This window comes from Macrotis lagotis, chromosome 2 (assembly GCF_037893015.1).
Source record: "Macrotis lagotis isolate mMagLag1 chromosome 2, bilby.v1.9.chrom.fasta, whole genome shotgun sequence".
In the NCBI taxonomy this organism is placed as follows: Eukaryota; Metazoa; Chordata; class Mammalia; order Peramelemorphia; family Peramelidae; genus Macrotis; species Macrotis lagotis.
This window is the reverse complement of record NC_133659.1, coordinates 58428069-58449893: the sequence shown is the minus strand read 5'-3', so window position 1 is coordinate 58449893 and position 21825 is coordinate 58428069. Positions and strand designations below refer to the sequence as shown.

General features: G+C 38.2%; 1 protein-coding gene across 4 annotated transcripts in view; it reads left to right on the top strand.

Moving 5' to 3' along the window:
- LOC141512727 (protein FAM78B-like) overlaps window positions 1–21825 on the top strand; it is a 43041-nt gene that overhangs the window by 12393 nt on the left and 8823 nt on the right. Inside the window, exon 2 of one of the 4 annotated variants that reach the window (XM_074221886.1) lies at window positions 21625–21787. The exons of 1 other annotated variant lie outside the window; for it this stretch is intronic. In XM_074221886.1, the coding sequence (XP_074077987.1) occupies window positions 21625–21676 (52 nt within the window). In that variant the 3' untranslated portion in view covers window positions 21677–21787. Of the gene's footprint in view, window positions 1–7029; window positions 7875–21605; window positions 21788–21825 lie in introns of those variants that run through there. 2 more of the 4 variants (XM_074221888.1, XM_074221887.1) reach the window with 2 other exon arrangements.

The following is a 21825-nucleotide window of genomic DNA, read 5'->3' as shown; positions in this document are numbered from 1 at the left end:
AAATGTCAAAAAGCATGATTAGCTGCCAAGAACTACTTAGGCTTAAATGGCTCCCTAGCACTGTGGGGGCTGCCTAGAGGAATGGTGAGCAGAATTGTTAGGTCTTTGAAAGCAAGAATCTTGCTTTTATTTTTCCTTTCTATCACTTTTCCCTGCCCCAACAGCAATGAGAACACATTGCTGTTAGATACTGCTGAGACCAGAGCTGCCAAAATGTTAGACTTACAGAACTTGAACCCGAGAGATGTAGCTAGTAAAAATACTAAATCATGATGAAATCATGTGGGATTTGACATTCTCCTGTCAAATCTAAGTAACTAAAATTCTCAGTGTAATGCCCCACCTCATTTCCCCACCTTGCCCCAGGACTGTGGGACAATGGAAACAATACCATACTAGGTGTCAGTTCGATAAGGTTGGGATTTGCTATTTAGTAGGTCTGTGACTTGGAATAAGTCCCAGGCCATTTTTTCATGCCTTCTAAAATGGATTTATTCATTGCTATGGTCAAAAGAACTTGACATCTGGTGCCTGACCTGGTAGTGAGTCTTTCTAGGTTGGTCTTGGAACACTAACAGACAGATAATGGTTGTTTTTCATTCTCAAAGAAGACCATGACATCAGGGAGGTGATACCGTGACAAACACGTGAACTGGATTTGAGTGAGGAGGGTCTGTGCTAAGTCACCAGCTTCACTCTCTCCTCCAGAATCATCTGGGTCCAGTGACCAGATAGGAATCAGGATGACCAGAGATGGCTCTGGATGTGAGATAATCAAGGTTATATGACTTGCCCAAAGTCACACACCTAGTAAATGTCTGAAGCTGGATTCGAACTCCCATCCTCCTGATTCCAAGACCAATGCTCTATACACTGCACTGTCTAACTGCCCTAACAGACAGATAGATCCTGAATAATAGTCCCCTGGCAGGTTCATTGTTAATGTCTTTAAAGCTCTGTAGGAGTTGGCAGAGATTGTGTTACTCTGGCATGACCCATACAACATTGAGGCATAAGAACAATGCTTTTGTGAAGAAATCATTATATTATTATTATTATTATTATGCATTTTATAATGCTTTAAGATTTGCAAAGTACTTTATGTATACTATTACATTTCATCCTCTTAGAAACCTTGTGAGATAGTATAAAACATCCCTAGTTAACAGAAATGGAAACTAAGGCTCAGGCTAGAAGAATAGCTTGTTAAAGATCACAGAGTTAATAGAAGAGACAAAACAGACCCCAGGCCTCCTAACTGCCAGACTAGAGTGCTCTCCAACCTGTACTGTCTAAGGAAGTCCTAGGGGAGTCTGGGGATGAATGCCAAGACTCTGATGCTATTCAAATTGTGGAGGAAACCAAGGAACAAAGTGATATGGAAGTGGTCAGTTTTTAGCTTGTCTGGTTTGTCTGGTTAGCTGAGATAATTAGGCTACCCAGTTAATGAAGGCAAGGTTATGGAATCAGTCCCCAGAGGAACCAGTTAGCTTTGCTCTATTCTCCCAGTCGCCATCTGCCCCCCAGTGCTGACCACCTGTCTAAGAAGAGTGTGCTCTTGACCACTGAAAGGACTGATTGTGATGGCAAACATATCTTTGTATCAATCTGTCAGCTCTGCTGGAATATGACTGATAGCAAATCATGAGCCCCCATCATTGTTGCCTCCATTATTATTACTGTAAAAGACACAAAGCAATATTTCTTCTGTCAAGATATCCTGAATGATATTCAAATGCTCAGGTCTGGGTTCCTTTCTCTCCTAAAGAAATGTTGCCTGCTGAGTGGGTGAATTTAGCCTTTGCTACAGCTCAATTCTTTTCCCCGAGGAGATAATCCCACTGAAGCTGCCTCCTAGGTGACTTATGAAATAGGATTCTGTTTCTGAGAGCAAGGGGCTCTGGGTACATGTGTTACTTATAAATAATTAGCTATGTAACCTAATCGGGTGCCCCTATGCAAGGTGAATTAGCTGAGCACTTTCCTGTCAAGTCTAAGTAAAGGAGTAAAATTCACAGTGTGATGCCCCACCTCACTTCCCCACCTTGTCCCTGGGACTGTGGGACAATGGAAAGAATATCGCACTAGGTGTCAGGTCAATAAATTTGGGATTAGATATTTAGTAGGCCTATGACTTTGAACTAGTCACAAGCCATTTTTCTCATCTGTAAAATAGGGGCATATTTCTATCACGGGGTTGCAGTGAGTCAACAACTTTGTAAGGAAACTTTAAATGGAATGTGGAAATATAATCTATTATGATTAATGTTTTTATTGTTGTCATTATCACAGTACAGATTGAGAAAAGAATGAATTATTCTCCCTCCCTCCTCCTCCAATATGAGCACTACTAAAAGACTGAAGGCTTCCCAGGGTCTAGCTACTTTTTTCCCAGGTTCCTTTTAGAGCCTGAGTTTCTGATATGATCTGATATCCTGGAATGGATGGGGGTGGGGGGGAAGGAGGGCTAGGAAGGGGAGGAGAGAATTGAAGAAATAAAAAGGAGGATTGTATAAATTGCTTGCATCAACCATGACCTTATCCAGGGTAAGTCCTGTGATTTTTGCCTATGAAGTTCACAGATGAGATATCTCCCTAAGAAAAAAAGGTTTAGGGTGCCAGGAGATGACAGTGGTCATTGGCTATTATTTACCATATCCAGTCACTGGTGAATGCTGACAGGTTTTTGAATCTCCCAAGGCAGTAGCCATATGACTATAGTTGGTGATCATAACCCTGGCCTTTTAAAAAATATGGGAAATGCTTCCTCCTGATATTTATCTGCTGTGGGTCCAGGCATTTGAGGAGAGGTGAATAGCACAAAAAAGGAAATGTGATGCTTAACTACAGGATACTGCAGGCTGCCAGGGGTGCCCCCTCTCAGCAGCACACAAAGTGCAACCCAGGTCAACCCTGGAGATCCCTGGCTGGATGCCAGGGAAGGAGGGGCAGAGGAGGAGATGCAGGTTCCCGATGGCCGTCAGCAGTGATTAGAGGAAAGGAGAGTTGATCCCAGGAGATCCATGTCACAGATGGCAGGAAATAGAATGGCTACAAGGGGGAGTAGGGAATGTGAAGTGCCGGGAGGCATGGAAAGGCACAAAGAAAAAAAAAAGAAATTTGGGACCTGAATGAGTTGAATAAGAAAGCTACTCTATCATCTTCCTTTTTTACTCCCAGCCCCTACCACAATGCTGATGGTGCACTTAGGGTTTGTCTCCCCAAAGAAAAAAGATAGCTTAATGGTCTATGGCAGCTATGACAGAAATGAAATCCAAGCAGTGTCACAAATGACAGATTGTGAAGGGGCCAGATGTCCCCTCCCCTGACAGGCTGAACTCAGTTGAGAGATCTCTGCAAGAGAACAGATGGAGGGGAGGGGGGAGTCAGAGGGGATTCCCTAGCAGAAGTGTGGCCTTTTTTTATTGATGTTGTCATTTTTATTTGGGTTTCTCACTCTCCCTGTATTTTTTTTAATTTAAGAAATTTCAGTTTATAAAGACTGATTATGGTGATCTCTGATTACTCTCAAAAGCATGGGGGGAAGGAAAGGACAGAACGGATCAATGTCACCAAGCAATTATCTGTCCTCTCTTAGTTCCTCCTAAAGGAATTGCAGAGGAAGGACTCGGTTTGATGGTGTCACATTCTCATTAATCTTTTAAAGGAGGAAATAATAATACTTCATATGTATATAGTGTTTAAGCTTCTACAAACCTTGCTCACAACTATGGTTAAGGTTGTAAGGTTGTATAAGATTATTCCCATTTGCTTGATGAGAAAACTGAGACTTAAAGAAAATAAGTGACTTATCAAGTATCTGTCACACAACTAGGTAAATGTCAGTGCAGGGACTAGAAATCAAGAGTCCTAACATTCAGAATTCTTTCCCTTCTGCCTTGAGGAGATTAAGTCTAAGAAAGCTTCTTGTGATACCTAAAATAAACCTAACTTCATTTTAAATTTTTTTAAAATTTTGAACTTAAATTCAAGAAAAAAAAGAGAACATTTCCATGTATAGAGCACAACATAAAAAGAGAATTAAATATAAAATCATGAATTTCCATTTCACAGTTTCTTTTTGGAAAAACAATGTAATAAATGTGTATCATTTTCTAGACTACTCTGCTTTTCTGTGCTTTCTTTTAAGTTTTCTTTTGTTCTCCATTGTGTATTTTTTATTTTTTTCTCCCTCCCCACTCCACCCTAGAGAAGGCTACCATTAGACACAAATGTGTGTATGTTGTGTGCATATGAAACCATACTATACATACATTTATTTATTAGTTTTTTCCTCTGAAAATGGATAGTGTCATCTTTCCTTGGTCTTTTGTAACTGGTATTCCTGCCTGTTCACACAATTCTTACTTCAGGACTATTTACTGGCTTCTAACTGCTGGGCACCAGTTTGAAATTATAAGATGTGAGTTCATATCATGACTCTGCCACTTGAGGGCTGCAAGTCCTTAAACGAGTCACTTACATTTTCTGTAACTCAGATTTCCTCATCTCTAGTAATTAGGATAAGCATACTTGGATTACTTTTTTTTACAGATTTGTCATGATAAAATAAATTTATAGTTCAAATAAGTTCCTTTATAAAGAATTATAAATTATACACACTATACAAATTATAAAATTATTATAAATTATAATTTTTTTTAAAATGTAGCAATCCATAAGTAATGTTCAAGAATTTACTATATGCTAGACCCAGTGCTAGAAACTACATGTAGAACAATAAAAATGAAGTTCTTTTGGCCCAAGGATCTTACATACTTTCTGGAAAAAAAAAAAAACCTAAATAAATATGAAGTCATTTCAGGGGTCATAGCAGTTGAGGAGACAAGAATACAAAAAACTCATAAGAGGGGGCAGCTGGGTGGCGCAGTGGAGAAAGCACCAGCCCTGGAGTCAGGAGTATCTGGGTTCAAATGCGGTCTCAGACACTTAATAATTACCTAGCTGTGTGGCCTTGGGCAAGCCACTTAATCCCGTTTGCCTTGCAAAAACCTAAAAAAAAAACTCATAAGAAATGCTTCCAGAAATTCATCAAGCACCTACTATGAACAGTGCTAAGTGCTTTATAGATGGCTCATATTATCTTCATAGATATCCCATTTGATCTTCACAACAATTTTGAGAAGGAGGTGTCATTATTATCCCCTGCTTATAGTTGAGGAGACTGAAATAGAGAGCTTAGGTGACTTGCCCAAGGTCACATAATTAATCTCTGAGGTTGGATTTGAACTCTGGTCTTCTTGATTCCAGACCCAGTGTACTACCCTCTATAGACTCTTTGTTTGCATTCTTCGGGAGTTCCCTCAATCATGGGTATTTGAAATATGGACCTTTCTGGAATCCAAAGGATAGGGAAGTGAGATGACTTGTCGAGGGACATACAGTTAACAAGAAAAAGAGCTGCTGAGCTTCTAGAAAGGATAGGTTTATTTAAGATGGTGCACATCATTTTTTATAGGAAATCAATTCAGAGAATTGGATTTTTTTAAACACACCTTTCCTCTGGGAATATAGAAAATGACACAGTCTAATAGAAATATTCTTTAGAAAGAAGGGACACATTTTTCAAAGTCAGTACCCCTTTCCCAGTGTTAAATAGGGAGCATAAAGGGTGTTGCCATGAGAAGGAATTAATTGGCTAAGAGACTTCTCCATAAGCCCACCTCCTTCTCTGTTGCATCAAAAACCTGACCTAACTGCCACTTTCCCCATTGTTAAGGTGTTTCCATTAAGATGGATGATTCATCCTGCTCCCAGGCTGGTTGCTGTCATCTCCCAACCTCTAAGACACTTGCACACCTGCCTCCTTGACTAGTAACCTGTACCACAATATTCCTCCCTACTCAATCACCTTCCACCATCCTCAGGGACTTTTAGCACTCCTATTGATAAATGACCCTTCCAACACTCTGGCCTCAGAGCTCCCAGATCTCTTCAACTTCACAACTACATTTAAGATCCTTGGGTCCAAGGACATTATGTCTAATTCACATTTGTATCCCCTCCCCCCTCACCACTACCAGCACAGTGCCTCTCTTCCTGAAGGAAGGTTAAGAAATGTTTGAATTGGATTGAATTGAAAAATGAATCTCAGCCTCTGGCTGCCCTTTGGGAATCAAGAAATGAGGTGTGAGGGGATAGAATCCTCATTGAACTGAGAAACCTGGGGAAAGCGAAGAATTAAAATCCTCTGGTAACCTTTTGGGAAAGATAGCTTTGCTGATCAATGAATAAATCTGGAAGGGTGCTATTTTTCCCTTAGATAAAAACAGACCAGAGGGAAGGTGGCAAAAGATTTAATATATTCAGAGAAGGGGGTAATCAAAATGTATAGAATCTTTTGTCAAAATGAATGTACTTGGGGTGGGGAGGTAATGGTATAACAGGGTCCTTGGAGTCTGAGAAATTCCTTTCAAATCCTACTTCTGTAACCTTTGGCAAGCCTCTTAGCCCTCCCTAGATCCTCAGTATCCTGAAACATAAGATCAAGGAACTGTGGTAACATAACCTTGGGAGTCCTTTCTGGATAAATGATTCTAAAGAAAGTGATGCTTTTGACTTGTAAGGAATCTTTTTTTGATCATGCTAACCCATATCCCTGAATGTAGTTTGATCCCATTCAGTTCATCAAATAGATTAATCCCTTACTAGCAGCAAGGCGAAAATGACCAAACCCTCATCCTCAAGGAACTTGCATTACTATGGGGTGGCATGTGAGGTAGAAAGATGTTTAAAATCCAACATGTCCACAGTCAAGGCAGCATGTGTTGGAAGCAATAGAGCAACCAGGAAAGAAATTCTAGGAAAAATGTAATGATAATAATGATTAGCAGGTATATAGTCTTAAAAAGTATTCAAAAAACCACCAAAAAACAAAAATAAATAAAAAATAAATTAAAATAAATTAAAAAAAACAAAAAAGTATTCAAAGCATTTTGCACATATTATCTCATTTGTTCCTCATAACAACCCTGAGATTAAAGTGCTACTATTATTCTTATTTTACAGATGGGGAAACTGAGGCAGAGAAGTTAAAAAAATCATTGAGGATCACACAGTTCTCTGAGGCAAGATTCAAATTCAGGTTTTGCTGATCTCTATCCAGGGCACCATTTAATTCTTCTCTGTTTGATACAGTTTAGGGGAGGATGCTTTTTTGCTGAAGCAGAGAATGCTTTCTGGAGGAGTTCATCCTTGAATAAAGATTGAATGAAAAGAAGGATCTTGACATGGGGAACTGTAAATGTAAATCCAAGTAGATGCCATTGACCAGAAATAGCTTGATGATCTTTATGCTAAAGCCCTTTGGGTATTTGAATGGATCAACAAATATTTAATAAGCATTCACTATAATTGTGAAGTCCTATGCTAGGGAGTGTGAGAAATACAAAGAAAAACAAACTGAGACCTGACCTCAAGGAATTGACAGTCAACCCCCCCCAAAAAACCAAGATAGACACATGAAAAGATCACTAAGAATGTCAGATTAAACTCACAAATCCCAAGAAAGTAGCAGAGAAGACTCAGAAGAGGGACTTAATTCAGATCTTGATGGGCCTTGAAGATCATTATGAAATCCCATCACCTGCTGTTTCCCACCTTGACCCCTTTCATTCAGCTATCAAATCAATCCTCCTAAAGCATGAGTCTGATTATATCCAATTCAATAAAGGTTGATTAAATGCATACAGTGATCTAGACACTGTGATAAGCATTGGGGATGTAAAATGAAAAGAAAAATAGTGCCTGCCCTCAAGGAGTTTACAATCTAAAGTGGAAGACAATACACCAAAGGAAGTAAGAAAGGAATGGGGCAGGAAGATGAGAAACCATGAAGTACCCAGAGCTGGGGCAACTTGTTCTGAGGAGTTGAAACCAGGTAGGGCAGCAAATGCAAAAGAGAATAATCCAAGAATTCATTATCTGCCCTCTTAATGAAGGAAGGCATTGGGAGGAGTTTGGTACTCAGTCCTTCAACAAAGGGGAAGAGGAGGTTGGGGGAGGAGGGTCAATCAAGACTTGAATTAGCGTTTCACACCCCTTCCCCATTCACCAAATTCCAGTGACTCCCTATAATCTCCAGAATCACACATAAAATCTTCTGTTTAGCTTTTAAAACCCTTCATAACCTAGTTCTTTTCTTTCTTTCCAAACTCTTTATATCTTTCTCTCCTCTACATACTTTGCAATCCAGTGATAGTGGTCTCTGATTCTCAATCTCCTCACTCTTGCATTTTCACTGGCTGTTCCCATACCTCAAGTTTTCCCCTTCCCTCAACTCTACCTCCTCACTTCTCTAGCTTCCTTCAGATCCCAGCTAATAACCCACGATCTTAGAAGAACCTTTCCTTCATATACCCCACTTAGAGAAATTGCCTTCCTTATGAGATTATCTTTCTTTTACCTTGTACATATCTTGTTTGCTTGTTCTCTTCCCCATTAGACTCTTAGAGGGCAGAGATTGTTTTTGCCTTTCTTGGAAATCTGAGAATTTAGTACAGCACCTGGTTAGTAGTTGCATAATAAATGTTTGTTGAGTAACCTGCCCCCAACTTACTTTTCTCCAAGCTAAGTATCTTTCCATCTTTAGCTTGTCCTTCAAAGTTCCAACTCTATAATCCAAGCAAGTTTCACTCAAACCAATGTCAATTCATGTTCTCTGGTCCCCCTTGAGAGCCTGAGTCAAGAATTTTATGTGGCATAATAAGAAGAAAAGTACACAACCAGGGCTGAAGATGAGGGGGAAATGTCCTCATGATCCCTCCATGCTCTGCTCCCATTTAGGCAGCATTTTTCCCAGTTGGTATGCCTAATTTTTTTTCTTTTCTAAACTATAGCTCTACACTGCTGACTCATGGCCAGCTGGTTACCCACTATACTCTCTGGACCTTTTTCTGCCAGGCTTGCATATGGCAAGCCCTTCCTGGTCCTGTATTTCTGCTGATGGGGGTTTTTTCTGTCTCCATGTCTATAACCTTAAATTTGTCATTAATGAGCTCCAGTATGGCATTTTCTGATACCTCTGCTATTTATTGAAATTAACTTCTGATCATGTATCTTCCAAGCTTCTTTCAATGAACTAAGGAGCTCCTTAGTTCATTTCTTAAAATAAAGGGAAAAGTTTGAAAAATAGAAGATCTTCGATGAATCACTTTATTCTTAGACCTCAGTATCCTCATCTGCAAAATAGGAATAATGATACTTGGTATTATTGTGAAGCTTGAAGTAGAAAGTTCATTGTAACTGTATATTTATCTCATTTGATCTTCCCAAACCTGTGAGGTAGGTGCTACTATGATCTATATTTTAGAGAAAAGAAAGAGGCCAAGTGACTAGTTTAGGATCACACAGATAGTAGGTGTGTAAAGTGGGATTCGAAACTCAGGTCTTCCTGAATAGATGGATGTTAGGTCATTTGGGAACTTTGACCATTGAATGGCAATAGTTCAAATACTGGTCCCCTAAACTGAAAACCCCAAAATATAGAGTCTTAAAAAAATAGTCATGTGGAGTGACACACCTGCCCCACCCCAATGATGCTAGCACTTACTCTGCTGCAGCTACCAGTCATCTAGGTGAGGGGTTTATAGCATTTGAGCAAGACCATGCATGGTTAATGAGGAGCTCTCATTCCTCCAACAACTTTTCATAAATTCTCGTATGACAGGTTTCTGAGTCACTGCCCTCTGTTCTTAATTTGGGCATCAGCTTACTGTCAGGCAGATGGAGACAAAAGCTTTTTGACTAGAGGGTTTACATTGTGTGAGGATACTGATTTTCACTACCTATCAAAATCATGTGTGAATTGAATTTGCTTCTGATATGGAAAGCAGAGTGACCATAATTCTTAGAGCTAGAAAATCTCATTCAAATTCTGGGCTCTGCCACATATCTGAGAGTTTAAACATTCAGAGTCTCCATATCTTCATCCATACCAATAGATCAATCAATACATGTGCTACATTCTGGGAAAATAAGGACAAAACCAAAAGGAAACAATTATACAAAAACGAGAGTGAAAACCAAATCTTTGCTCTCAAAGCAAAAGGGAAACAACCCCCCTACCTAGCACATCTAATAAGTGGGAACAACAGGTACATATACCAGTATATACACAATCGAGATGACAATTTGATGACAATACACTATCAGAAGAAGAGGAAAGGCTACTTAGAGAAGGCAGAAGCTGAACTGAGCCCTGAAGGCATCTTAGCCTCCCTATGAATGAATGAATTAAAGGGGTCTTTAGTTCATTCCAGTCACAGAGACAACCAATCCAAAAATTCTGGTGATGGAAATGAGAGGCAGCATGGTAGAATAAACAGAGGACCAACCTAGGTGTCCTTAAGACCTGATTTCAAGGACTGCCCCTGATGTATGCTGAGTTTTTGACCATAGGTAAGTCATTCAAATACTCAATGACCCACACAACTCTCAAAGACTATATTTGGGCAAATGACTTCAGCTCTGAGCCTCATTTTCCTCATTGGTAAAATGAGGGGATTGGACTAGATAATCCCCAAGGTACCTTCCAACTCTAACTCAATGATGCTATGATATTAAGTTACAGTTGGTTAGTTATATATCTTTAGAGGGAGTTTTCACATTGAGATCTCTCCTTCCCTCAACTCCACCCCCCAAAAAACCCTGAAATCAAGGTCCAGAGCAAAAAATAAAAATGGAAGCAGGGTAAGGGAGGAATTAATAACACCAATTAGCTTGCCCCCACCCCCAAGTTTATTGTACAGAAAATGCTTTGTCAAGTGCAAAGTATGCTTATAAATATGAACTATTATTCTTACTATATGTGATATGTGGTCACTCTTAAAGTATTAAAGCAAAGCTAAAAAGACTTTGAGAAGTTGGTCCCCCTTTTCTCTCTTCCCTCCACCCTTCAGATAGTTAAGCATCCTATATCATCTGGTCCCTCTCTTGCTTCTTTTTAAGTTGAAATATCTTGTTTTCTTTTGAAAGGCCTGGGAAAATGCTTGTGATATCATTTGCTGCCAACAAGCAGAATGCCCTGATCAGGGTCATCTTTGAGATTTTTGTTATTTAGACAAATTAAGTGAGGATGGGGTGGACATAAAGATAGGTAGAGACACAGCCTGTATGGGTATTATCATCATCACTATCAAACATGATGTAGTTGTTGAAAAGCTTGCCTTCAGTGTCAGTAAGACCTGGCTTCAAATCCTGTCTCTGACACATAGTGGCTGGATGACCCTGGACTAGTCACTTAACCTCTCAATGCTTCCCAAGCAACTCTGTAAGGGCAATTTCAGGTCAACTAGTTTGGTGAAAGAAATTCCCTACAACAGTGAAATCATAAGTCCTATCCTAAGCAGTAATAATGACAATAATTCTTATTTCCTTAGAACTTCATATTTTTGAAGTGTTTTCCTCATAATAATCCCGTAAGGTAAGATGGTGTATCATTATCTTTCTTACAAGGAAGGAAACCCAACCTACAAGAGGTTGCTGAGGATTGTGACCGAGTACACTTTGAATTCAAGTCCTCTCATTCCAAATTTTGTAATCTCTCTGGAAGTCCCCACTCTTCCCCAAACCCTCCATGTGCTTCCTTTATACATTTCACTGTAATGCCCCTGTCAGAGATAGCATCCTGAGCCAACCCATCATGATCATTCTTATGTTCTAATTCAGTGCCCCAAACAAATTCATCCTTATTCTGAAGGACTGTCCAGAGAGTGGTTATCATTACTCAGAATGATAGCATCATGGGATTTTAGAACTGGGAAGGGACTTAGAATATGACCTGATGCAGTTCCTTTATCTTACACAGGAATAAACTGAGGCTCAGAAAGGAAAAATTATTTCCTTCATCATAATTATCCCCAGATTTGGAGTCCATTCTATACTTTTTCCCCATCTGCGCTATCTTGACACCTTTAAGAGGATAAAGAAGCTTCAGAAGCTTATTTTTACATGCTTCCAAATTGATGCCTGAGTTTCCTCCTTTTATCTTTTGAAAGAAACCCACAATTCTAAATATCATGTATGGTAAGAAGAAGTGAGGAGGGTTAATAATGAATAGGTAGTGGATGGCAAGACAGAGATCACTAGATGAACCAATCATTAAATATTTATTAAGCCAGTCATTGCTAAGTTCTGGGGATTCAAAAAATTATTGCCCTGCCCTCAAAGAGTTTATAATCTAATGGAGGAGACAACATACAAGCAAATACATAAAAATAAGTTACATATAACATAACTAGGAAATAATTAACAGGAATGCTTCTAGTAAAATAGAGGATTTTATCTGAAACTTAAAAGAAGCCAGAGATGGAATAGAGTGAAGAAGAGAGAAGAGGAAAAAAAGATATTCCCAGAGTGAAATAGGGAATCTCAGCCTTGAGAGCTCCCATTGGCTGTCTCTATGTATATTACTTTGGTTTAAAGTATTTGGATTTGTTTTTTTAACATGCTGCTGAGATTTTTTTTTCCCCTTGAGGAAAGATGTTTTATACCTTCACGCTAAAGGAAACATATTTGTTTGTTATATTAAGGAACATCCCTAGCCATTTCTAAACCAAGAAACCTTTACTTAAGAAATACTTCTTCCCATTCCCCTCATCCTTCTCCCTGAAATCTGCCCTGGGACTCTGGGGCATGGGTGAGAATCTATTTCACCTTATCTTTTTTTTTAATATATCCTTTCTCCAGCACTTTCAAACTATGCCTCAAAAAGGGCAGCACTTTATCCCCTGCATTTCTATCTCCCCTTCATATTTCTATTTTCCCCACTCATTAAAATATAAGGTTATTGAACTGCCTTGCTTGCTTGGATTTGCATATAGGGATTATATACGTATCTATTCCATAGTAAGTCCTTAATAATTACTTTTTCATTCATTCATGAATGAAATGTAAAGCTAGATGCAAAAGTGACCTGCTCCAGAAGTCATTAATCTAAATGCTTTCATTTTCCAAATGAAAAGATTAAAGCCCAAGGAGATGAAATAGCTTTAATGATCTGATTTACCTCAGAGGCTGATTCTGGGACTTCTGGGTCAGTACTTTTTGCCCTGAACTGTCTCCTCTCAAATACATCTCACTTCTAGTTTCCCTATTTCTAGAGATGATTCCACAATTCATTCAATATAGTCAAAATCTTGGTATTATCTTTGACTCCCCTCCACTTTCACTCCTCTCAACTAAACTTCCCTCGTATCTGTTCATTGCCATTGGATTAGAGATGGTTGGCAGCCAATACATAATCCAGTTCAATCCTATCATCTATCACATAAGAAAACTGAGGTACAATAGAGGTTCCTACTTTCATCTCCCTCCTTCAGGCCTTTAAGTGACTATCATTTTATTAGCCTTCTAATTATTATTATTAACCTCCCCTCACCTGCCTCTATTCCTTCCTTTAGCTGGCTGCTAAAGTTTCCTTAGCATAACTCTGTCAATCCTTTACTCAGACATGTACTGCAGTTCCCTATTACCCACAGTTAAAGTTCAAACTTTCTAGTTTTTCCTCAATTTAATGCTCTTTCAACTTTCCAACTTTATCTCAAACTATTCTTCACTCCACATGCTTGAAGTTACTGTCAAAAATGAATAACTCAATATCTTCCATGGCAACAATGACAGATACAGCTAATGTTTACATAGACAGGACTTTAAGGTTTATGATGTTTTACAAATATTATCCTCTTTTATCCTCCTAACAACACAGGTGCTGTTTATTATCCCCATATTTCTAGAGGGACTAGGAAGTAGAGGTTAAATGCCTTGCCCAAGGTCATTCAGTTAATAAGCTGTAGGATTTAAACTCAGATCTTGAGTCCAGTTTAGATGCTCTATTCACTGTGCCACCTGCCTGTCTTCACACTTCCCACTCTTCCACCATTGCTTATGCTCTTTGCTCTTTATGCAAAGAATGCCATCCCCCATTGAAATATTGCCCTCCAGTTAGGGTCTACTTCAAGTAACACCTCCTTCTTGGAATCATCACTGATCTGCCATGAAGTCATAAACATCCCTTCCTGGAATTTATGGTAGTACTTGCTTTGTACTTCTCTTATGTCCACTTATCCTTTTGTTAAGTTATTTACCACTCCACTGGACTGCAAGCTCTCTGAGGACCGGAACCTCCTTGCCCTAAGTTTTCTCATTATGGAGCACAACATAGGTATTTAAGAAATATTTCTTACTATTCATGTCAAACCATTTTTTTTCTCCTAAGACAAATTAACTTACAAGTAAAGGGAGACTATCTGTGTGATCTTGGGTCAATCACAATCACAATACATCTTAAAAAACCTCAGTCCTCCTCTGTGGGAAGACCAAGGTTTTTAAAATGTAAGAAAACTGAGGCTTTTTAAGGGTCAAAGTAGCACACCAATGTAATTAGGATTTGCAATTGCTGCATTAGCATAATAAAGACATGATTATGCATAGATGTGGGAAGAAGAATGACTTTGCCTCCTTATATCCCCCTGTGCCTTGGATCAAGTTCAATTGTAGATAAACTCAGGAGGATCTTGGGAGTATGTAAAGGTGGCTAACCTGAGGTTGATAAGTAGTCATTTGTAACAGAAGGCTTTGGTCTCTTGAGACCTGAGATGGGAGGGTCCCAAAAGACACATCTAATCTTAGTCCAGGAATACTCCTTACATATAAAGTGAAGGGGTTTGTATTTGATGGTTTCTTAAATACTCCCAGGCTTAATATTCTTTGAGCATAAATTTCCACTTTCCCTAAGAAAGGCTTAGAATCAGACCAGTTTTCAAAGGTTGGAATTTACTGGCTTTGTGCCCTTAGATAAGTCTCTTAACCTATTTGATCCTCAATTCCCTTATCTGTATTGCTAAAGTCTATCTTATTAGGCAAGTGCAAATGAGGCTCCATTGAGAGAATTTGTATCAAGCAATTTGCAAACCATTTGAGGGGGAGAGTTGTAGTGCAGAATTTGGCATAAGCAATTCTCAGCAAGGGAATTCTCTCTCTACCAATGTAGATAGACACCTGCTTAACAATTTAGAGTCTTGGAGAGTTATTTGAAGCCACTATTAGTGAAAGGACTTGATGAGTATCCCTGAGGCAAAATGTGTCAGAGGAAGGTTTTAACCCCAGGTTTTCCTGATTCTGAGACCTAAGTCTCCAACCACTGCCCCATGGTACCTCTCAGAAAAGATTTGAAAACCTTAATGCATTAGATAAGCATTAGCTCCTGGGCTCATAAACACCTCTCTGCATGGGCAGAGGATAGAGAGATCCAGGCTGCCTCAATAGGGATGATCACATGTATTAGAGCCAGCTCTAACCCAGCAGGTTGTTCACTTGTTCAATGTGAGCATTTATCCCAAAGAAACTGGCAACCCTTGCAAATCAAGGTGCTTTTATAGACTTTAAAAAGTATTAAATAATACAGTTAAAATTAAATGTGCATATAGTACATAAATTGATAGATGATAGATTGATAGTTAATAGGTACATGGGAGATTGTTTAATATGTGCTGAGTGATAGACAATAGGTAGATAGATGATAGATTGATAGATAATTTGTAGATAATATGTAGATAGAGATCGATACATAATAGATAGGTAGATGATTAATAGATAATATATAGATATAGAATGATGAATAGATGACAGATTGTTAGAAAATAATTGATAGATATACATAGATAGATGATAGATGGATAGATAATAGGTTGGTGATAGATTGATAAATAGATGATAAATTTATAGATGATAGTTTGATATATAATAGGTAGGTAGATGATAAATAGATAGATGACAGGTAGGTAGATATTTTTTGAGATACCAGTGATTCACAATACCAGTACAACCTGATTACAAGTCCCTTTCTCTACTTGCCAGGTTTTTTTCCTCCTTCTTCTCTTTTTTACTTTGTGTGACTTGCCAAGATTTTCTCCTCAGGGAAAGGAAGTGACTAACCCACCAGCTCTTCCTCATCTTCAGCCCCACTCTCCCCACCCACCCTCTGGCATACCTTTGGATGGACAGATGGGGATTGAGGTAATTCTTCAAGAAATATCTCACTCTTGTAGTCAGATGCGCCATTTACATTTAAGTCATGTAAGGTCTCTCCAAAAATCCTCATTTGCTTCCATAGCTTTGATTTTTCTTTCCAAGTTTGTTACCTTTGCTGATTTCATCCCCATACCACTCATTTCTGTTTCTAGATTACTTACAAATAAAAGCAAAATTAATCCACAATCTTTGGAATTATGGAAACTAAAGCATAGGGAGCCATTTTTGTAAGCAGGGCAAGTATAATAAAACACTCCAAGAAAATAGGAGGAAGAAAATTAGCATTGATTAAGTCCCTACTTCAAGTGCTAAGTGATTTTTACATAAATTAGTTTATGACCCCCATTTTAGGTTAAGGGCCTGAGTCAGACAGAGGTTAAATGACTTACCCAGGGATCACCTAGCTACTAAGTGTCTAAGGCTGAATTATAATTCGGGTCTTCCTGACTTCAAGCACAGTGCTTTATTGTACTATGGCTCCACCTTCCTCTAGGTGACATGGAATTGGCATGAAATATGCCTTGAAATACTGAAGGGAAATTGGTATCCAAGGACATTGACCCTAGGATGCCAAGGGACAGTTAGATGACTTAATGGATGACATGAGATTTGGAGTCAAGAAGAACTGAATTCAAATCCTGCTTTAGATACTTGAGGGGTGGCCCAATGTCAAGTCACTTACCTCTCAGAAAGGGATAATAATAGAACCTCATCTGTGGTAGGACAATAAAATAAAATACATAAACTATTTTACAAACTTCAAAACATAATAATGTTAACTGTCATAATAATAATAATTATTATTCATTATTATTATTACTACACTTCTGTGGAAGATACAACTTACCATGAGCTATGTTAATGAGCTACACTGGAGAGAATATTATCTAGGATGCGCTTTCTGCTAAGAGAGGAAGCCCACGTATAACATCTAATGGTTTCTTATTTTAACAAATTAGTCTAGCCAACTAAATCCTGAGCTTATTTGTTTCCACACTACTAAAGGACAAATGATGAAAGTACCCTCTCAAATTTCCATGTTCCAAGGTTAAGTCCTAATTGTCCTGCCTTAGTTACACATTTGAGTGGAGCAAGTACTTCTCTTTGAATCAGAGAGCTGCAGTCACTTACTATTCTTGTGACCTTGGCCAACTCCTTTTGTCTCTCTAAGCCACAGTTTCCTTTACTGTAAATAGAATAATAATTGTATTACCTACTTCACAAAAGTACTTTAAGAAAATTCATTCGTAGCATTGCATACGTGTGAATTATTATTATTATTGCTAACAATAATGTATCCTCTTGCTGATCCTTTTCTTTTTACCCTGGACACATGCCTTATGTCAGACTTTTGAAATTATGCTCACATCTCCCTCTTTTTTTGAAAAATTCTTATTCCTTTGGAGATAGCTACCAAAGAATTGGGTAATAGTTCATTAAGAGAATCTCTTCATTTCCCAGTCACTAGTGGACATGTGTTAACAAGATTCCAATGATTTAAGTTATGCAGTAAAGCAAGTACTAGACCTCTTGCCAGGAAGTCCTGAATTCATATCTGGCTTCAAACACTATGTCACTTAATCTAGATCTGCCTCAGTCTCCTCATCTTTAAAATAAGCATTGAATGTGTTAAATGACTAATAACTATAAAAATAACTGTTATTACCACTACTATCATTATTGGCTAAGGAAGTATCTAGACCTGCAGTTTCATCAGGAAGGAACCTTGAGTATAAAGGCCTTCTCTACCTACACAGATAGGCAAATCCTCTTCAGGCTACAAAGAGGGTACTGTTAAATGTTTAACAACCAGCTCCCCACCAGAAAAAAAGGAATATAGATCAATCCACATTTCTCCATCGTTTTCTTAAAAACAAGTAATCCCTAAGATCAATCAATCAAGCTCTGACTTGTAGCTTGCCAGTTTTGAAGGTGTAAATGCTCACACTGAAAATTGAACAATTGGTTCTTACTGGTTAGACCTAGATTCAAGACACTCCTCAATTTAGTATTTTATAGAGTTTCTTGGGGGTCCTGAGAGATTTAGGAATTACCCCATCTTCACCAGCTTCACATAGTCAGTGTGACTCAGAAGAGAGACTCAAAGTCAGGCCACTCACCTTCTCAGATTTATGCCCAGAATGTCTCCCTCTCTCCACTGATTTTTTGGGGCAGTAACCAATTCTGCTGCCTCATCATTACTGCTTGCCTGGCAAGTTTTTATTTCATGTTTCTTTTTCTCCTCAGATGAAGGAAACTCTGCAGAATGACTTCACACTCATTGCCTATATTAGATGCATTAGTCCCATATCCACCGTTTCCCCCTCCCTCTTTCTATCTTTTCATGCAGGAGTGGATTGAATTTCAGTCAAAGCATTCATTTTGAGTTTTCTGTTCCCTACCACCTCTGGTGTGCTTGTGAAATGTGTTTTTCCCCTTTGACAGCCTCTTGCTTCCTTCATCTCATTTAGTGTTGTGATTGTTCTTCCCTGCTCCCATGTACCTGTAAAGTCCAGATACATTTATTCAGAATCTTGGAAGTGACCTCATTCTGTGAAACTTCTGATCAAACCGTGGAATCTGGGGCACTGGAGGTTATCTAGTTCAATGAACTCCAGTGGGATTTTAATGCTCACCCAATGTGTGGTGATAAGTTCACTACATTTCAATCAAGATATATTTCCTAAATAACTTCCATGTGCAAGGCAATACTGTGGGAGAATTCAAAGAGATAGAATATGTACACATTTATTACAGGATTCAAGACTGAAATTGAACTCAGAAATAATCTAGTTCATTTTACAGCTGAGGAAACTGAGGGTTCAAATGTTAAGCAGCTTTCCCAAGGTCACATAAGAAATAAATAAAGGAGTTAAGATTTAATCCAATACCCTTTGACTCTTTCCACTCTACCAGGATGCTTCAGAATATTGCAACCTGGTTGCCTTATGAGGTAATAAATATTTGGTAACTGAACAAATTTGTCAAAAGAAGGCTATTAACCTTCTCTCATCAGGGATGTTCATCCCTGCTGCTTCAGACAGAAGTTTGATTAGAGAAATGACCTTATCTTCCTCCAAAAATCATAATAGCTCTCATAAAATGTATACATATATATATATATATATACATATATGGATGGATGTATATATACCACGTGATAATTTATAAAATGCTCTCTTCACAACTCTCTAAGGTGAGTAGCACAGGTGCCATCATCACCATTTTGTAGACTAGGAAACTGAGATTCTGAGTGGTTAAGGGATTTGAAGACTCTTGGATAATTAGTGAGCCAGAACACTCAAGTTTCCCAGTCTCCATTGTCTTTTGGAGAAGAGTCTTGAAGTGATACTATAAGGAAACTGAAAGAACTGAAAAAGTTTACCCTGGATAGTTACCAATTCCATTCTCATTTTCTCCAGTGTAAATCTCTCCAGTTCCTTCAAACAACTTCCTTATGATATAATCTCAAGACCCTTTCCCAAAAGTCAATGGCGAGACTGAGAATGAGATTGGCAGGAAGTTGGATGTGAGAATCATTTAAGATAATTTGATGAGTTAACATTGTAAAAAGGATTTTACTCATTCTATTTTATCCCAACAGAGCAGAACTAAGAATAATGGGTAAAATTTGTAAAGAGGCAATACAAGTTTGAGATATAGAAAAAAAATTTTTTAAACAATTAGGGCTATTTCCAAGTAGAATGGAGGTGGCGGGGGGGTTGTATAAAAACACTGCATAACCAAAATTTGATGAGTATGTGGTAGAGATAATTCTGTCAGGTATAGAATGAACTAGATGATCACTTGAAGTCCTTTCCATTCTGTGATTCTTTGAGTAGCACAAAGATGTATTTAACCATAAAAGGAGGTGAACGAGGGTGCTGTATTCTGGTAAAAATAAGGCAAACTGATGGGCAATTCATCAGTATTGATGCAAAGACAAAAGATATATAGAGGGCAATCCAAAGGGTGTGGAAAGAGTTTATGGGAGGCTAAGAAGAAGTTATACAGATGCCAAAGCATAGACTGCTTTTAATCTTCATGGTTAGTAAAGACAGTTCCATCAAAAGAGAAATTCTTTTCTGAACTATGTTCTACTTTGATTATGTTATTTTATTTATACAAGATAAGACTGTTCCAGAGAAAGACCCCCAGATTGCTACTATCTCTGGAAAGTTCTTACTGAATGAAGGGTATAGCTTAAGAATTTGAAGAATTTCTTTGTACAATAGCATTAGCTAATTGCCACTTTGGAACTCAAGAAAAGGAACTAAGATTGAGATATGAAAGAGAAGGGAACTGCGAGTTGTAGTCAGAGAAGAGGTTGGCAATAGCAAGGTTTTGTTGGAGGTAGAGAAGGAAAGCAGTTCTGCATGGAAGGAAGGAATAAAGAGATGTTCAAAGGGGGCTTTGGGGGTGAGGTCACTGTTTGGGACAGTAGAAGTAGAGACAGCTCCCTCGTAGAGCTTTAACCTGACTCAATGATGAATAAGGTCTTGGTCTGTATGAATTATAACAAGAATAATAGCCAGTATTTCTGTAGTGGTTTAGGATTTGCATAACCCTCTCCTCATAATAACCCTGTGAGATGAGTAACAATATCCCCATTTTACAAAGGAGAAAAGTGAGGCTCAGAGAGAAAACACACGCTCATCATCCATCTTCACTCTACTTTAGAATTTGAACCTGAACTCAGATTTTGAGTCATCTTATTCCTTTATTTGGAAAGTGGACAGTTTAAAGAAATACAGGAATCTGGGACTGAGAAATGGGAATCTTATCCCATCCCTCAGTCTTTGAATTTAATTCAATGAGAATATATTAAGATCTCTATGTGACAGTCTTGCCTGCTGGGTGCTAGGAGCACAAAAATAAATAAATAAACAAATAAATAAATAAATAGATAAATGAATAAATAAATGAATAAATAAAAAACAAGCAAATAAATAATAATGAATGAATGACTGGATGGATGGATGGATGGATGGATAAATGAATGAATGAATGAATATATGAATGAATGAATGAATGAATGAAAATAAATGAATGAATGAATGAATGAATAAACGAATAAATAGAAATAAATAAATAAACTTGTTTGCCCTCAAGGAGATTACAATCTAGGGGAATGGTATCAAACTCAAATAGAAACTGGCTATCTTTGTAGCTGCATATTGACTTAGAAAACCCATTATAGCAATAGTAACAATATTAATGAGAAGCTAGGTGATGTAGTGAGTAGAGTAGAGACCTGGAGTGAGGAAGACTCATGTTCCTGAGTTCAAATCCAGCCTCAGACACTTCCTAGATGTATGACTCTAAGTAAGATATTTAATCCCTTTTGTCTCAGTTTCCCCATCTAATCAAATGAGCTGGAGTGGCAAACCACTCCAGTATCTCTATAAAATCTCTGTTTAAAAAAAAAACCCAAAAGGGGTCATAGAGAGTTTGACAGACCTGAAAAACAACTGAACAATGTTAATGTTATTTATGTGTATTTTTATTTTATTTATTCATTTTGTTAAATTATTTCCCAATATATTTTCATCTAGTTAGATTTGCACTTGACAGGGCTGCATTCGATACCAATGAAATCACAGATCCATTTCCAAAAATTCTCTGAGAGGGGCCTTGAAGGATAACAAAGCTGTTTTCTCTCAGCAACCCATCAAGGTAGCCAAGGTAGTTTCTATTTATCAGCATTATAGCTTACATATCGATCATCCTTTTTGAGTATGGGGGGGGGGTACTTTGCATACATTATCTCAATCA